We start from the raw sequence: 20740 nt of genomic DNA on the forward strand, positions 1-20740 counted from the left end.
ATCATAAAAATAAGTATATCGGCATTTAAACGTATCTCGAATATATTAAATTTATAAGATTATAAGAACTAACTCAAACATTCAGCACTGCAAAACCAATGAAGCTCTAAATCTCGCAAAATTGTTAATCGGTTGCAATGACCCCCGAAGCAAATACTCAAAGATGCAGGTAAAATAATCAATTAGATCTTTCCTCTTAATTTGAACATACATATCACTTCTACGAGAAACAATCAAGGAGCTTGTCAGCAGAAAGCTTCCAAGGTAGAATCTATGTTAATTTGTGTTATTATGTCTAAATTATGGCATTAAGCCAAATTTAAAGAGTTAAATGTTGATAAATACAGGAACACCACGTATGTTCCTACCCAAAAGAGATGATGACGTACAAACGACACCAATGACAATTAGGTGTCTGCAATCTTATTTTGATGCTTAACGAATATATTTAGTATTTGCCAGAATACAATAACCCCAACATTTTTGTTAAAACAACTCCACAATATTTATACGTGTTTTAAATATACATATAGCATTAACTAACCCGTCATTTTAGTATTGGAAACCGTTCTACAGAGAATGAAGCATCACAGGCTTGAGTACTTGTCTTATTCGTCTAAATGTTATTACTAAAAAAAATGCAATGGCCTGGATATTTACGATACTTTAGGTGCAGTGTGCCCATGAAAAAAGGCTCCCAATATAATTATTCCATCGCTATTTCGTTACGACTCTTTAGTCTAAAACAAAGTAACAGAAAGAAGCGAAACCAATGTTTTGTAAAATTCGACAAACAATTTATTTTTCTAGATTAAAAAGTGAAAATCGATATTCACTAACAGCATTGTGAAGTTAATCCCAAATAATGCTATATATTCTATTACAAATACAATATTTTATCAAGGTCAGTATTAATTGAAATATTATGGAATGTGCTGATGTACCAATAGTTTTGAACGTGTTACGGTAATGTTATCCAGAATGTCTTTGAATGAGTCCTCAATATTCCTAGAACAGTATTTTAGTCCAAACGTTCAAGAACGATCTTCAAGTTTCAGTAAATAATGTAAATGAATAACTAATAACTGACAACAACTGAAAGTAATTCTCCAAACTTATGTTTAAACAGGAATGATGGCTTTTTTATAACCTCTATTTACGTACAGACTGTCATATGAATTATGAAGCAACCAAATACATTGTTCATAGGTAATGTTTAAATGTAAAATTCCATAAACATAATATCATTAGCAATGCTAGGTCTTCAACTAAAATTAAGCAAACATCTTCAAAACATACAATAGTCAAGTAGTTTAAACCTCAACCCCCAACCATATGCATAGCAATTGGAAAACGTTTTAATCCACAACGAGCTATGAAAGATACAAACGTTATCATATGCAATTTACTTTCAGCTCATTCTTCTTGGTTTTGTTTTGTTTATTAACGGGCTTTTTAAACGTCACACAAATTATGAACTGCATGATCTCCACCTAGGCAAAAGTCACGGTGCTTGTCTATATCAATTCGGTAGTTAAAAATGTCTCAGTAGGATTCAATGTCTGTTATGAAATTTATGAAAAAATTCCATGCTAGACTGTAACTCATTCATATGTTCTGGAATTTGAAAATCAGCAATATACAGAGAGACACACACAAGCACAGACAAGCAGACAGACAGAAAGAAACAGAGAGAAACAGACAGACAGACAGACAAAGAGAGAGACAGAGATGAGAGATAGATAGATAAATAGATAGACAGATAGACGGATCGACAGACAGAGAGATTGATGTATGCAACTGTCAGCACTTCGTTTGCACTTTACGTCTATGGAAATGATGTGGACGACAATTTTCAAACGTGATAGTTGATAAATGCTGTAATGCATTTATTTTCCGTGGCAGGCATTATCGTGTTTTAGTAAAAAAAATAATGTATTTGGATGCAAAGTTAATTGTTATGATTCCACCGCAAAGAGTGTTTTGCTGCATAGACAACAGAAAATTAGTGTTTCTAATTGTGTTGTATCCCAATCGTGCAATACCTATAACTCGTTATCCCAAAACTCACAATACAATTCACTGTGCAGTAGGTATGATGTTACTAAAACCTGAAGAACTGCATCTAAACATATTTACATATATGTCGTCCTGGTATAGTGATTTAATAGAAATTTCACTTAAAACGTAGGAAATAGTAAACCTGATAGACAAACTCCCTAATAGCATGTATTTGAGAGTATCTGCCTACAAACCTTCTCTCTAAATATTTTACTTACCGCTGTTTACAAAACACCTCCCTGAAATGAAAAAGACAACTAAATCAACATGAGTATAAATACAAATGGGTGCAAATAATGACAGGCTTGTTAAATAGAATAGTTCATCTGTGTCATATGATTATTTAAAATACTGATTGGATGGATTATAAAACAAAGAAATGTATATATGATTAGGTATGTTTCATTTGTGATGCAAAACAAACATCCCAACAAAAAGGCCTTTGAGTTGAGAAATATTGCGAACAGAAACAATTTAACATATGCAAGGTAGAAACGTGATTTTACTACGTAACCAAGTATAATGTGTATTACTGTGTACAAGAACAAATGATAGTAGATAATTATATCGTTATGTTCTTATATAATATTCTATATATATTAATCACCAACGTCCACAGAAACGCAATGCAAATTACTTCATATATATGTCAAAATATTAATTTAGTGTAGCGATCTCTGAAGCCCTTTCCTCGATTGCCCAGTATTATTTAATTCATTAACTATATCCCTTATCAAAGGAAATTAACCGTTTGTCAATAACAAAATGGGAAAAAAATAAATTGTGTACAACTTGATTCACAAATTCGCGGGACACGCTTGCCATTTCGTTTGTTTCTAACATGCCTTCGAAAGAAAGAAAAAAACGACTACAACGAAATCAAAGAACGTTTGCAAGCGTCTCTTTAATATACATGATTTTGTAATCGGCATTTCTCATACATAAATAGTTTTACATTAAAACAACTCCTTTAGAAATGTTATTGAGTTTAAATACGCATATTTTAAGGAACTTTCAGTCAGTATTAGAAGGTTTTAATACCGACAATGAAGATCTACTGTCATGAGAACAATAAGAGACAAGAAGACCTCGACGTATGATGGTTTGTCTCAAATGGATTATTGAACATAAATATTACTAGGTGCAGTTTCTGCAACAAATACGTCTCAATTCTAATTTCTCCATAGATACTTGAAAACCGGTTTACAAACAAAGAGGATCACATGCAAATGATATAAAATTGTTATGTATGCCTATAATTATTGTTGTTTTGTATTTATGGCTGTACATTATAGTAGATATCAGTAATTGGATTTAGTATATGTTTATGGGTTCTATTTTAAGATATAAGGGTGTAAGGTTGGGTGGAATCTATAAATATATGCTTTTATACGTATATACAGTTATTAATAATAATAATAGAATTAAAAATGTTAAGTTATTTCCCATTGAATGAGTTATGTCATGTGGTTTCTTTCACGATCTGGAGATTTGCAATGTGTGTCACGTAACAAGTCGTAACAAAATGCGTTTTCTACTTTTTTTCATCCATATGTAAAGAGTCAAGGCAGGACAATTTTCTCTTCCTTGATTTCTAACTGAATTATCAAGTACTCACCCATTTACTTTACGTTGTATTTAGATATTATTTGAGCGGATACAAATTTGTTTCAATTATTCGGTGGAAATAGAAACTGCTGATTGGACTACAAGGTTCATGAATTGCCAAAGTATTTGCAAGTGGAATGAAAAAACTATTTTATAGGTGGTTTACAAATTTAAAAAGATATATAAAGATTATGACAAACGTTGACAACTGATAAGAATCGAAGAGTTCAAGAGCTGCGTCCAGCGTGACTTCAATATGTACCCCGATGAGCTACAGACAGACACTTTAGAAAAAAACTGCTTGTACAACTGACGACGATTCCTAGACTCGTACAATTTCATGTGTCCATACGTTTTGCATGCAGTAGTAGGTTAATACGAAACCACCTGTCTCAAGCAGGTACTTATACATTTCAGTCTGGCACAACTTATATGAAATAAACGTCTGATATTACTGATCGTAAATCCTTATCTCTTCCTACGTGCACTTATTTTAAGAAAATGTGTTGCGTTATTCCTAACGTTATAAATTAAAAAATAATCAACCGAATAAAGAGAGAGTTTGTTAGAAATCAGACTTAGGTTCGGGACATTTCAAAGTCAGACTAATGACTTCTTTGCACTTTAAGAGTGCCCATTTGACTTTAGGCAATAACCTACTCTGAGATAAGGTTGTGGTTAATCCACTTGTACCTCACCCAAATCAAAGACACCGAAAAGTTCCTTTTCAACATACCTTGAGTTGACGAACCGTTTAGTAGAATAATGGTAGTATGTTTGTCACTTGCCTAAGATCATGACAGGCAACCATAATTGCTGACCATAATGTGTGCGTGAGCAAGTATTCTAGAGGCAATTATTTCAGAAGTCATTGAAAAGATTTCATCTGACTTTAAGGAATGTTCTTCGGTTATATTGCTTTGATACCGGAAAGATTTGGACTAAGGTGTTCATTTACTGCTGCTTGGTAGACATTACCTATATCAATTTCACCCCATTAATAAACGATTCGGAAGGCAATGATGCGGTAAATTGTCAGTTATTTTCTCACATGGTATATACGATAATACTGTCAATGTTTGACATTAGCATATTGATATCTTTATATCTACATTTTGTTTTGATCAGTAGCTTTTGTATAAATTATGTCGAAAACAATTTTACAAGCTGATCGGGATGCATGGTGTGATATAATTTCCATTCAAGCACTTCGTCTGGTTGTGACAAAAAATAATATGCTTGTGTTCCAAGTTCCTCGATATGCTGCCAGGGCAACAAGTGTGAATGGCAAAGATAATGGAGGATAGTAATTGTATTTCCTTCTTACTCCAAATAAAAAGTCTGCAAACATGCTAAATTGCAGTCAATTCACGGAGTAAATGACATAAAGAGACACAAATTCCAGAATTTCACGCAAAATTATGTATGAACAGCTTATGACGGTGTTAGATTTATTTACAATATCTACCATAATAGTGAATTTATACTTGTCGAATTTAAGCGTTAGGAAACAGCAAACACGATATAAAGACTAAGCTATATCTTACGTGATACATATTAATGTAAATGCGATAATACGTGCATATTAATTTGTTTTACTTACCTAGTTTTAGTGAGCTCCTCCCTAGCATGGAAAAAAACATCCACATTAGTTTAATAAAACCATCATTCCAAATAAAGATGTACCTGCTACTCCTCTGACATGGCAATACTTGTTTCAGATGCTGATTTGGTGGACATTAGTGAATATAAGTAACTATATTGCTAAATCTATTACATCTGAGACTTGAAACAAGGCTAGAAGCATTTAGACGCTTTATGTGGAGAATATATTGCACACCGGAATGCATTAAGATGCGTGTGGTGGAAATGGTATGTTACCTTGTAATCATATAAAGGTATCTACTAGAGTACAAATATAAAATAATTTTCGTTAAATATATCTAGATGATCATGCGATATATTCTGTTTTATAATTCAACGCAGCTTTTCGCTATCTAATATAAATATAGTTCAATTATTTTTAAAGAAATATTCATATTGTGTAACCATCTCTGAAATTCTTCTCCTCGGTGACGACAGTAAATGTGCATTCATATCCATATTTATTGTTCCTAATTGGAATACATACATAATTTTCTGGTAAAAATGATAAAGGGGGTTATTAGCAGGACATTTGCAGATTAATGAATTGACATGAGTCACGTATCTTGTTACATAACATATATGTTGAGCAAATACCAATTATTCCGATTTCAGCAGATCATAGATACAGTAGCAAACGTATCTTCATGACAAAGTATTTACTTTCAGAATTTCAAATAGAAGAAAAACAAATTAGGTTAAGACAACTCCACGAAAGATGCGCATTTTATAAACATAATATAAACACTCTCCGAAAGTATCTTTCCGTCTGAATTTTGAAGGAAAGATGTTTTACACACACATAAGCATTAAAGATTGGTGTAAACCAAGAACACACGATTTCATTGGTGTTTGTCTTAATTGTGTTTTCCAAAAAGAACGTGACGTTAGCAATGTCAAAGTTTGTGATGATATTAATCAATATGTCAATATCAATATTCCATTGTTATTTAAAAACTTGTTTATAAACAATGAGGTATAAATATTCAAATGCAATCAGATAACATATTTGTTTTTTCAACTCCTTCTTTTTTCAATCTAACACATTAAAAATTTTATGAATTCAAAAAATGTACATATATACATTTGGCATTAAACAAAAAGGATGTTCTTAGATGTAATACAGTTGACATCTAACGCTGATGTAAAAAATTGCAACATAATCGGGATAAATTGTGTGAACTCATTTAATGTGTCCGCATCACATTGTGGAGTTTAAATACGACATATTTTATGCGAGCTATGTTTCCCATTCCATTTCCAATACAACAATGATATGTGACACAGATTATTAAAATTAAGATTGTAAATCCTGCCATTATGCACGCTCAAAATGTGCAACTATTGCAGTGCACAAATTGCAATGCATGCCAGTGTGGAAAAAGTATAAAGGAATGCAAATCTGCAACACAGCATGTAAAAATATATAACATAAGTTTTCAAGATATTAGCTTCACTTACAGATACTCAACACCACATAATATTTATAATAATTCCATTTTAAAATTGAGAAAATAATAAACGCGACACAGAGACTATGCTCTCTTTAGCTTTATTCACAAAAGCTTAACTGCATCAAAACAAATAGCTAAATATTTCACTTACCGTTTTCTATCTAGTTTATCCCTAAAAGAAAAAATAATATCCACATAAACGTGAGAACAACACCACTGTTTAGAAAGATATGTCTGTACATGTTGACTAGCATACGATGGTTTCAGACACGAATATGACGTCTAATAAAATTAAAAGTCAATATATCGCTCTATATATTATATTTGATATTTAGTACCAAGATAAGATCATAATATTTGACACCGGAATTGATAGATATGGTGAAAGTGGAAACGTGATTTTAATATGCAATCTCAGAATGTTATATATACTGCGATAAACAAATTAAATCATTTTGTAGAAATATATAGCTATGGACTTGCAACATATCTTGCAGAATTCAAAAATGAAAATCAAATGACGTCATATATTTTGTTAGTATATTCATGTAGTGTAATGGTCTCAAATCGCATATCCTTGAGGAAACATGATACAATACTAACACCATCTTCTCGACATGTGTCGCTTTTTGCCAGCATAAGTGGAAGCGTTTACCAGCAGCAAACTTAAATATACAAACTAATCGCGAGTGACACAAATAAACGATATCTTCACATGGCCGCCAAATTAACTAAAGGAACAAAGAAAACATAAATGAAATGTCTGCAAATGTCTCATGGAGAGAGGATTTTTTTCCAATATACCTCAGATGAAGGAAACAATATTTTAAGTTGAAACAGAACCATTATATATGTTCATGTTGTAAATGCACATATAGCAATCACTCTCCAAATGTAATTTTCAGGAAATATTTGCAAACATTTTTGAAGGTTATGAAGCGTTGAAAATTTGTGTACAATAAAAGGAAAGATATCCTCTGAATGTATGCCATCCATATAAAGGTATCTGTGCGATAATGTATGTCCAATTATTATACCTACTCCTTTTCAGTCATCTCCATCCTAGAAAAAAAACCAATTTTCCACATAAATATACATAGTAACATTAGTGTGAACAAATACATTGATGTTAATAGCTGACTGATTTGTGAGTGTTTTAAATCTGCCGTGGGTGGCTAAAATTAGAGTTGTAAATTTGTCAAACAACTTAATTTTAATCCTATTCTTTAAAGCCACCGTTGTATGAAATAACATGTAGAACTTCTCGTGAAAATTTGTAATATGGCTAAAAAAGCGACATATGTGACTAATTATCAAAGCAAAGTAAGGAAATGTTTTTCATTGAGCTTTATACGTTCATTTTGTAGAGTAAAAACAACTACCTTAAATTAAACTTTCAAGATGATAGCCACACAAAATCGCAATGAAGTTACGAGCATTAGAAATGTCGTAAATCATGCCCGATGACGTTAAATTGGTATATTATATATTGAATTTGTAGAAATACGTATAGAAAGGTATGTAACATATAAAATAATACAGATCATTTAACTGATGAAACGAACGGTGCAAACGAACATATTCATACGATCGGACTAGACATGAGGTTTTAATTTGCGGGTTATATGTCCTTATACAAATATTAAATATTATGGGATAAATGCATCTTGTAATATGTCCTATTGAATAAACATCAACAGCGACATATGGCCAGCAAAGCACATTTAGGTTAAGTGCTTTATTAGCTTCTAATTACTCTAGGATAACGGTCTCGAGTGACGAGTTAGCATTTCAGTACTTTGAAAAGATGACAAAGGTATTTAGTTAACACCTGTCGCATGTCAACAATTTTCTCTTTAGCTTGACAAAGAAAATACACAACATCTATTAAAATATAATATACATCAAATTATGAAAAATGTACTATACAATAGCACAAAGTGACACTATCCACAATGGTCCCTAAAAATGTTTTGAATCATTTGTTAAATGGTTGCATTTACTTCAATATGCTAATCATAAGAGTTGAATTTATATGGATTGTGAATTAAAATGAAGCAAGCAGCAAAGATGTGACTATAAAACCAAGTATTATATTCACCTGAACGTCAACCACATACATTTATCTATGTTAAAAGGTATCCCAATATATAATACTTACTCCATTTTTTGAGTGATCATCCTAGAAGTGAAAATAATATCGACATAAACGTGAATAAAATCATAAGCGTAAAAATGAACTCCCATTACTTGTTTGACTAATGTCTAATTGTGTAAAATACGTATTTCATGCCTATTTCAGTATAGAAGAAAATCTTCTGAAATGTTTTGTTTAACTTTACTCCCTCAACCATCCTTTTGCGAGTAACAAGTTTGTATATAACTCATCCGTAACGCCAGTTAAAACGTCTTATCACATATCAGTTCTTTGCAGAAATAATTCTAAAAGTAATGTCTGATGTGAAATTTGAAATAGACAAATCATTTGAAGCGGAAACGATTAATCTGTCTCGTACTACCTAAGATGGGTGTGGTGTACAAACCAACAACAATGACAACATCAGTGCAATGTTCGCAGGCCTGTTTACGGATGACTTATTTATATTTTGTTTTTATTCTAAGAAAACTAACATTATGCTGAAATAACTTCATGAGATAAATTCATGGATTATAATGATCAGTTCAGTCACCCTTTGAATCCAAATTTTACAGACCAATTTGCTGCAAGTGAATCGTACAATATTTGTACAGTTAGATAAACTACTTCATTCTTGTCCGTCTAATATTAGCTTTGGCTGGGCATTTGCTTCCTACAAGTCTCCATCAATATTTGCGAATTTAATTATAAAGAACAAAGTCATTAAATATTCAAATCCAATCAAATACACATTTCCATATTCGTTTAACTATTGTCCATTTCGACTATTGACGTGTCGTTTGGATATTAGCGATGCCGGATATTAGAACACTTTTTAAGACAATTTATGGGAGTAATTTCACATGTTTATGTCAATAGAAGTAATTCATGTGTGAATACATTACTATACAACTCACATATGGCATGTACGTGCTCGGGTTCAGTTTTTGCGGTTGTTAGTGTCATTTTGGAGAATTTGATTACACATACCTTTCAATGGCGTTTATTCACTTTATTTCGCGACTTGTCTATCAAACTTCCATTGAAGATTATCGCATCATTTCCTAGAGCAGGATTTAACGGCAAATTCAATGATAACGTACTTCGACATTTTTAGGCACAGGCAAGCAAGAAGTCCCGTTTCCGTTTAAGCTGGTTTTTGCCGCGCTATGATGTAAGAGGGACTAGAAACATAATCAGAGACTCGATAATGTTGTCGTTTATAAAAAAAAATGGGCAACACCGGCAAGATAAAACAGCACACAAGACAAATAAACGGAGGCAAATATATAACTTCGTATATATATTCTGTATGTGATGTCACGTCTTTTATTTCAATTGGTACATATTACATATTTACCCCATAAAAATATATTTTTTTCATACACGTAAAACAAGGTATAAAAATGTATGTCAATTCAAATTTAGTTTAGTTAAATTTTACATCATGCTAAATTATCATTTTGAAGAAATGTCATATATATATATATATATATATATATATATATATATATATATATATATATATATATATATATATATATATATACAAGTTAGCAATAAAACTTGTAGCTGATTACTCCTCTATCCCATTCATAATTGAATATCCACACGGGAAATGAAGAACTTCTTGTTCACGTGATCGTATCTTGACCCTTTTTCCTTGCATTAGTAATAATTCAATATATTATCATATTTATTGACCCATTCTAATGCCGTACTGTCTTTATAAAAATCCGTAGCGATCGATAATTATGTTTGGAAATTTGGTTGTGAAAATTAATGTGCCGATTACTAAAAAATCACCATTGCATAAACTAGTTTATAACTATATTAGAATTAAATTATAACTCTAAAATTAGTTTTTACATTTATAATAGGATATACTGGTGCATGACCCGTGTGACTTCTTCTGTAGGTAATAGCTACTTTGGCTGATTTCAGAACACCATACGTATTGTACTTTAAGACCTAGCAACGTTTTGGAATTTAAAAATGCCCGAGAGAGAGAGACAAATACAAGACCATTTATCTATATTTAAACTACATTGTCATATATATATATATATATATATATATATATATATATATATATATATATATATATATATATATATATATATATATATATATATATATATATATGTATGTATATATATATATATATATATATATATATATATATATATATATATATATATATAATTCCAATTTTTATAAATGAAACGGATTTTTTTGCAATACGATTGGCTGTAAACGGTCACGTGATACTGATTTGGAATTTTTTACACACCGATAAATTCTAGAACTACTTTCGGTTTTTGCACTGTTTGCAATATAAATAAACATTGGAGACACGTCATTGTGAAACGATTGTTTCATCTTTTAAAGTTTTTATTCAGCAAATAAATATAAAAATTATACCCTTTATATACTTTTTCAAATATTCGTTGATTGAAATTGATAGTTTAGAATTTGGCTTTCGTCTGCTACATTGTCGCGCAAAATGGTCGATTACGGTGATTTTTTGAAGAGTCAGATAAAAACGAGTGAAAAGAAATTGTAACAGCGATTGAAGCAGATGAATATATATTTGACGATAATGCGAACGATATTACAAACGCTGAAAATGAAACAGACCAACATAGATTGATAAATTCCCTCACATAGCACCCCATGACATCAGTCACCCTAGCCATACGCAACAACAACAACAATAGCGTGGGAACTGGGCCAGTCAATTTTGAGGCCGTTTAGGGATATAAACCAAGATTCAATAAATTATCTGAGGAGGACTTAAAAGCTATTGAAATAAATTAATACTCAGAGGCTACTAAACAAAACACAAAATGGGGCATTGGCGTTTTCAATGGTAATTTTTTTAAACGTGTGTGGATGTTGGTGGCATGGTGAATATGACCACTTACACAAAAATAAAAAGAAATATTTATGAGACCATTATTGAAAGACTGAATACAGGTTTTAAATAGTAAAACTACTATCTCCACCAGAGTGACTTAACACCATTGAAAAATGTATATAATATTCCATGAAGGTGATTGTTTTGCTAATTTAAATTATTTTGGATGTGTACTCATTAATTTCTTCCAGCACTCCAGCACTCAACTATGCAACCAAACAAAACATATGGTCGGTTTTGCGAGCAAATCTTCATTTAACAACTGCACATTTAATTTCACATTGGATAACTGAAAGGGTCCTGTTAAGTATTAACTCTGATGAAATAGATATAAAATGTTATTCCTGTATAGGACATACTAAAATTTTAAAAAATGTTATTATTTTATATGAAAAGAAATGTGCTGACACCACGGGTAGCCATTGCCTAAGATGTAAAGTATGAAGTTGCCGAATAAACGTAACTTTGACAGTAGTTACATTTCATTTGAAATTTTATCACTGAACGGGTCTTCACAAGTATGAACGCTGTTGAGAATGATTTAAAATGTTATTCCTGTATACAATTTATTTAATTGTTATCTTTATGTTAGTAACGGATAGCATTATCTTGTTCACATTTCCATGTTCTTCATTGATAAAATCAATTATGATTTAAGGTTTGATAGGAATTTTAATCTAGCACACTTGTTCATTCCGTATCAGCTCTTATTATGTAAGGTCATGGTCATCTGACGTAGCAGATGGGACTACCTAAAATTGAATAAGAATGTTGTAAAATGAACTAATGTGTTGAGACCATCGTTAGCCATTGCCCAAGATGTAACGTATGTAGTTTCTGAATAAACGTAACTGTGACATTATTCAGTATGTTCGTGTGATTATGTACAGGTTATGTCTTATGCGGCGATGTGAAGCGGCTAATGAAAGGAAAGTACGCGCGACTTAAATTGGATTGCATTGTTGATGGAATAAGTTGATTTGAGGAACGAAAGGAAGAAATATGAATTATACTGATTAAATGATCATGGTTGGGTATTTATCGATGTGCAAATGTTACCTAATCACCCACAAAGTTAACATAAAGTCCTTCGGACTTAGTTTACTTTGTGAGTGATTAGGTAAAATTTACACATCGCTAAATAGCCAACCATGATCATTTAATCCTATAATATATTTGTTAATGATGATAACATATTGTAACTGTATGAATATGAATGGCTTGGTCTAAAATAAAAATGAAAATCATCCCTTTACAGAGACAATTTTTATCGCAACATTCTAACCTCATCGTTAGGAGATGCAAAATGAAAAACTTCAAAAACATTTAAAGTGTAGAACTTCGTAGAAAACACTAGACAATAGCAAATTAAATGGCAGCATACGTTTAAAACGACTGCACAGCACCAAAGGTATATCAATATTTGAAAACTTGTTTATAAGCAAAGACGAATCTAATATTCAAATCCAACCAATTAAATAAGTCTGTCTTATCTGTAATTTCTTAATTTTATTTACGGACAGGTTTATTAACTATTGTAATGTCATACATGAAGTGTCCTCCGATGTTATACGTAGATTACAATTCATCCTTTTAATATATATATATATATATATATATATATATATATATATATATATATATATATATATATATATATATATATATATATATATATATATATATATATAAATGTACCTGCTGAAAAAGGTATCGGGAATAACATACTTACTTCCTCTTATCAACCTCATTTCTAAAGAGAAAAGAAACGTATACTTTAATATGTATACAACTTCATCGTGACTAAATACAAATTAGTTACATAAACAATGTTATATAATAGGTTCAAATACGGATTGGGTGGCTAGTAATATACATAATTAAATCTATCTTTGCCACACTTTGAAGTTCAGCTCCTGCTCCGATTATTGTGTTTAGTGATAACAACCCACTTGCTTTCATTGGGTAGATGAAAACAAAACTCAGAGATTATTGATGTAGAGTTTCATGCAGCAGGAATACAATATTGACATCGGGTACGTTAAGGAAAAAGACAATTTTATAGTCGATGCACTTTCACGTGTCACGAACTATTACACTTTTTTAATTTTCACCGTTTCCACCCTAGAAATAAAAAACAATATTCCATCAAAATGGATACAAACAGAGGAACAGGTAAGCATGTGGCTAATAGACAAAATTTAATTCAAGGCAAAACATCAAAGTAGATGAAGAAATTGTAGGGTTTGTTTTAATTGTGAATCCAACTTTCTGTACGGACATAAAGAAGTGAATATCCTTTACTTGAATTTAGCCCTCACAGATGTACAGCATTAATTCACAGGTTTGAGACGAAGATAAAGTTCATGAATGACCAATATACTATCAGATATGTAGGTTTTTGAAATACACGTAGAATGGTTTAAGTCATAAGAAAATAAGGATATCGCAGTAAATAGAATATGTTTAAACAATGTGTGCTGATTAATGAAGTAAACTTTTTATATTACTGTGCGAAAATATCGCGTTTGTCGACATAACATGACATAATATATTACCTAAACATACATCACTGATCTTGCAAAATAGTATATCTACATAATAAAATACGAATACTACCTCTCCGACTATCCGAAATATCATTTAGTAACAAATTAATGGTCACATATCTAATATTTAAAATAAAATGTTTTCTGGATTTATTAGAAAAAACTACTGAGGTATTTAGAAAAAAACAATTATATGACATATGTTAGTGTATTTATATATGCCTACAACAATCAGATCTCCTTTAACATATTCTATGCATATGTAATTAATGAATCGCCAATTATTTAATTACAATCTTATTAACAATCTTACTTTCCTTTGTCAGGTTTGTCATTTGTGTTTTGCTCTAACGTTCACTTGGAGGACCACAATATCAGACATTGTATGCATTTATTTCATCTATCCCGAGCCGAAACATCAGATAATATGGAACATTGCTAGATAAGAAATAGTATAGTATTTCTTAAGATACTGTTTATTGTTTAAATTTCAATCACTAGGAGATATATCAAATTCGAGAGGATTTATGCACGGTTACCAGTCGAGAACATAAGATAAAATCTGATCGTGGCCATAAACCTATCTATCCCTTGCAGAGTTAGTATATCATTACGTTCGTTTCCGATAGTATATGCACTGCCAAAGTTTAACCCATTTACCTTTTTTCAATATAAGAACACGATGATCATCAGCTTTATCACAAAGCCAAATCATTCAATCAATTAGTTTATAAACTGTATGTGAATTAAATGGCATCTTTATATGTTCATATTGAAAAGAATAGTATGAGGCGTGATTAATACAGTTATGGGCCCGTAGGCTGCAGGTTGGCTACAATCTGTATGGTATATCTTAATTAAGAAAGTGCTTGCAATTTAGAACGATTTTTAATCTATTATGTTATTCATTTACATAAACACAGATATTCTCGTCTGAATTGTGTAATATACAGTGTCTACAAAACAATCACTAATAACATAGGGGATATCTCAGTGACAAAATACTAAATTATTTCTAAAGAGCAAAATAGGACTTATAGAAATAATAAGTGTTAAATAAGACACTCTTGATTTTTAGTTTAACTTAGACAATAGTACCATATTGGGATTATGGGATTTAAACATGAACATTAAGGAGCTTGTGGACGTTGAACGAAGATGGGCTAATATGAGACTTCATGGAAATTGAATACGGCTGGGTATATATGGAAATTCATTAGGCATATACTTGACAAACAAACATACCCCTATTGCGACAGAAACTTATATACTTGCATGAAACAAAACCAATGCACAGAAGTAAGGGGTATGTTATGGTATGACGACTAACACGTGTCCTTGAAAACAAAGACTACTCGTTGATATCCAGCACCCACTTGTAGTAAGTTAGGTCTGGGAGTATAGTATGAAATGGTATATTTACTGAAAGAAAGTAACAAACAATCGCTCACATAAACCAAGATACTCTTACAATTGGCAGGTTATAGGGTACATACATTGACACACATTCTTACAAGCTAAGAAACACGATGTTTTACTCATTATTTTATTAAATCAGTAATTTAATATTTTACGCTGAAAGATCACTAATTTGGTTGCATTGCATACTGAGGATTAGGAGGTCCATCATATTCATGTACAATACCAAGATTGCAAACGAAAATGAACGAGTATTTATTTCTCAAATATAAATTTCCAAACTCTACAAGCAATTTATCTCTCTCTTTTTCCTCTTTGTCTCCCTGTCTCTCCATTGGTGTGCTTGATGTCTCTCTGTCTCTCTATGGATGTACTTGGTGTCTCTCTGTCTCTCTATGGATGTACTTGGTGTCTCTCTGTCTCTCTATGGATGTACTTGGTGTCTCTCTGTCTCTCTATGGATGTACTTGGTGTCTCTCTGTCTCTCTATGGATGTACTTGGTGTCTCTCTGTCTCTCTATGGATGTACTTGGTGTCTCTCTGTCTCTCTATGGATGTACTTGGTGTCTCTCTGTCTCTCTATGGATGTACTTGGTGGTACATTTCCTGAGTATGGCGTATTAAAGTTTTGACGTCAGAAACAATCATTGTCTTTTGCTTATTTGAATCTCTTCGTTTCCCGCTACACACTCTGGAAACAACGTTTGTGTTTCTCATTTTATCATTTTCTGTAATCTGTCCAATTCATGAAATTAATTGGCTGGACATCATCAGAGGATCTGCCTATCAAAATAATTATATAATTTCAATGTCCTGGCTTGTCTAGATTTTAAAACGTAGTAGCAAGAAATTTCTTCTGTACTACGAATTAAAATGTCCTAATTTTCACCAGTTCTACAAATGTATCTTAAAACTATCACCACCCTATTACCATTCCCCAATTAAAATCGTTTGTAAGGTGATAGTAACTAAGTATAATACCATGCCCGTTTTCTTCATGTACATTTGAACGCAAGAGTGTGTGCTGGTGTATAATAAAAAGTGCTTATTTGTAAGCATTAAGCGTATATCATATGTCTAATACTATTTTACTCTGCTGTGCAACTGAAGATATATAGATAATTAACTATGATATTTCTTATTTAATAAAGATCATTCATACCTTAAAAGAGCTAGGAAAAGCAAGGAATAAATAACAAAATGGCTTTTTAAAAATAATCTTTGTACTTCTTTCCAATTTAATGGATGACTGTGTGTTACATAACGTATACGTTTACCATCGTAATTGCACTGCTTACAATCAATGACTAAATATTATGCAGACTGCGTTATATGCATTTGAACAGTATTTTCCAATCTGATACAACTGTAACAAGCTACTGATATTCAGAATAACTTTTATTTAAAGCCTTTAGGTGGAAACAAACTCTAAAATTTGACTTAAATCCGCATGACAATTAGCAGGGGACTAATAACATTGTAAAGAACAGCTTTCATATTTCTAAAAACGGCGTTGTATGTACCGATAATAACAACATAAGTGAGTATAGCAGAACAAACAAAAAGAAGCCTAGTACTTATAAACTTTATTATATCATATATGACGAAACGGAAGGTAATCAATAAAACATAGTAAATTGACATACAAAAATATATAGTGTATGAAGTAAAACATCACGTACAACTACAATGTTGTTTTAATAATCAATGTTGGATTTGTAACGTAGCTTTAAACATGTTTCAGTCATATCGCTACTATATATATATATATATATATATGCAGCGTGACAGTTTATAGTGATGTATGTAAGGCGTTGAGGCATCATGCCGCAGACATGAAGCATCATGTCCCACCCAGTCACATTATCCTGACACCAGGCCGATCAGTCCTAAAACTAACTTCTTAATGCTGAGCGCCAAGCGAGGCAGCTGCTAGTACCATTTAATAAGTCTTTGGTATGACTTGGCCGGGGTTCGAACCCGCGACTTCCAGCATCAGAGACCGACGCTCTAACCAGTAGGCCATCGTAGCGGTCCTATCAAAACTGTATACATAGGGTTTATTCATGGGAGCTGGATTATATTTCGCTTCACGTAGTTGATATAAGTACAAAAACAGATCGGGATAGCAAAGGAGAGATGTGACCAATACACGCAGCTACATACATGTTTTTTGTGTTGTCCGAAAGAAAGGCTTCCATAGGGCATACTGATACGTCGAAACCATCAGGCCGAGTTAAGCGACATTAAACGAATTCTTTCCCTAGCCCCAGAACAAAGTGTGTGTGTGTGTGTGTGTGTGTGTGTGTGTGTGTGTGTGTGTGTGATTTAATTTTCGTCGTAGTTTTAACAATGTTACAACCATATCGCTACGATGTCTGCAGTGTGGCAGTTTATAGTGATGACTAGCACTGGGGCATCATGCCGCAGACATGTAGCATCATGTCCCACCCAATCACATTATCATGACCCTAAGCCGACCAGTCCTAACGCTAACCTCTTAATACTGAGCGCCAAGCGAGGGAGCTGTTAGTACCATTTTTGTAAGTCTTTTATATGATTTGGTCGGGGTTCGAACCCACGACCTCCCGCAACCGAAGCGGACTCAGATCAAAGTATGAATTCGATGTATTATTTATTTCATACCCATCTTTTACTCTTTCGAAATATTTTACTTTTACAATAGGAAAGAACGCCAAAACTAAATGAGACTAATAAAGTTGAATTCACTGCCTATAAAGAAATGGGCTCGCTCGAGGACGTCACGAAAAAAACATCTATAGTGTTCCAATATGGATAAGGGCTAAACAATACGGTTTGAACAGTTGTAAGTTTAAATTTGCATGAACTAAAATTACAAGTGACCTATTATTTGGATTCTCAGTCGAGCGCGTAAATAAACATCGTGTCACACATTAATCAGCATTAAACAGACCTTATTTTGAACAAATAAATAAAGCGAAATTCAATTTTTAATTTTATAGTTTTTACAAACACTGGTATAGCTCTGCCTTTATATGCAGGTACATTACACTGGACAACAAATTTTTACAAAAGTCATGTTACTGAAATAAAATTAGTCAATTCTTATCAATTTTTATGTGCTGAACACGAATATGACAGTCAAATTGCAAAATTGGCTCTAGTTTTTTGTAATCTGCAAGAAATTAATGTTTACATAACGAAATGCATTCCAATAGTAAAAGGTCAACTGTAATAGCCTACCTATAAAAAATCAAGTCATTGACTACATCTTAGATTTCTTCGCCTGTCTCTTGTACAGCTGTTCGGGAGCATCTCTGAGGAGTGTCCAGCAGTAGTCAGCCAGCATTGTAGTGGACCATTTTCCCTGGTATCTTTGTTCCATTGTTGCGACATCTTGATGAAAACGTTCGCCGTGTTCATCACTAACAATACCACAGTTGCTAGGAAAGAAATCCAAATGGGAATGAAGGAAGTGAATCTTTAGAGACATATTGCAGCCAAGTTTCTTATACTTCATCAACATGTCTTCTACTAGTTCCTTATAGTTTTCTGCCCTAACATTTCCGAGGAGGTTTGTAGAAACTAGGCGAAAAGCATTCCATGCTTGTTTCGCGTCACCTTCCAGCAAGTTGTTGAACCGGTCATCTTTGAAAAGCTCTCGAATCTGAGGACCCACAAAAACTCCCTCTTTAATCTTTGCTTCGCTGAGTCGAGGGAATTTTTCATGCAGGTATCGGAATGCTGGCAAAGTCCGGTCAATGGCTTTCACGAAGTTCTTCATCAAACCTAGTTTGATGTGAAGGGGTGGTAGCAAGATTTTCTGAGCCTCAACCAGAGCTGGGTGTTGGATATTCTTCTCTCCAATGGCTACATTCTGCCTGTGAGTCCATTCCTTCCTCATGTAGTGCATTTCCCTTGCTCGGCTATCCCACTTGCATAAGAAACACATGTATTTTGTATATCCTTGCTGCAGTCCCATTAAAAGGGCAACTACCTTCAAATCACCACAGAGGTGCCAGCTGTACTTGTTATACTCAATGGAATTCAGTAGCTGCCTTAAGTTATCGTATGTCTCTTTCATGTGGACAGCATACGCTACTGGAATAGATGGAAGAATGTTTCCATTGTGCAAAAGCACAGCCTTGAGACTCAGTTTCGAAGAGTCCACAAATAGTCTCCATTCTTGTGGGTCATGAGTGATTTTTAAAGCATTCATGAGGCCCTCAATATCGGAACAGAATATCAGATTACTTTCCTTTCTGAAGAAAGGCTCCAATTGCTGGTGGCGCTTTCGATATGCAGTAATTGTGACATCTTCTTCTAGAAGATTCCATTGTTGGAGTCTTGATCCTAGCAATTCTGCCTTGTTCTTTGATAAGTCCAAATCACGAATCAGGTCATTTAGTTCTTCCTGTGTTATTCTGTGTGGGGTTGATGATGCACCACAGTGAAAATCTGGATCACTGCATGCTGATGGACCAGGAGAAGAACAGGTCGACTCACCTTTGTCTTCGTCAGATGAATCAAGAGAATATTCTGCTGGAGGTTCTGGAATAGGAAGTCCCTCACCATGTGGAACTGGTCTCAATGCAGACGGAATGTTTGGGTAGACTATTCTCGACTTCTTTCGCTTCGTTATTCCGCTGGAAAGAGGAGGAACCAAGCAGAAGTAACAGTCATTTAGGTGGTTGCTTGGCTCTCTCCACACCATTGGGACTGCAAACGGCATTGATGACCTTTTGCAATTCAACCACTGTGAAAGCTGTGTTGTACATGTAGCACAGCATATATGCGGAGCCCAAGGCTTGTCTTGGTCACCAACCTTGCATCCGAAGTAAAGATGATATGCCTTCTTCACTTGAGAATTGATACTTTTCTTCTGGTTGGCAAATGTCACTTCCCCACAAATATAGCAAAAATTGTCCGCGGTATTAACACACTTTCGAGGCATTACTGTTCTTTA

General features: G+C 33.0%; 1 protein-coding gene across 2 annotated transcripts in view; it reads right to left on the reverse strand.

The window, feature by feature from the left end:
* LOC149799877 (uncharacterized) overlaps positions 1-20740 on the reverse strand; it is a 203721-nt gene that overhangs the window by 133422 nt on the left and 49559 nt on the right. For both annotated transcript variants that reach the window (XM_089959317.1, XM_089959316.1), the window contains exons 5-10: positions 13557-13577; positions 8929-8949; positions 7809-7829; positions 6919-6939; positions 5273-5293; positions 2280-2300 (exon numbers count right to left, since the gene is read on the reverse strand). In XM_089959317.1, coding sequence (XP_089815443.1) covers positions 2280-2300; positions 5273-5293; positions 6919-6939; positions 7809-7829; positions 8929-8949; positions 13557-13577 — 126 coding nt within the window. The remainder of the gene's footprint in view (positions 1-2279; positions 2301-5272; positions 5294-6918; positions 6940-7808; positions 7830-8928; positions 8950-13556; positions 13578-20740) is intronic.

The sequence above is a fragment of the Sinohyriopsis cumingii genome, chromosome 5 (genome assembly GCF_028554795.1).
Source record: "Sinohyriopsis cumingii isolate HCF-2022 chromosome 5, ASM2855479v2, whole genome shotgun sequence".
NCBI lineage: Eukaryota > Metazoa > Mollusca > Bivalvia > Unionida > Unionidae > Sinohyriopsis > Sinohyriopsis cumingii.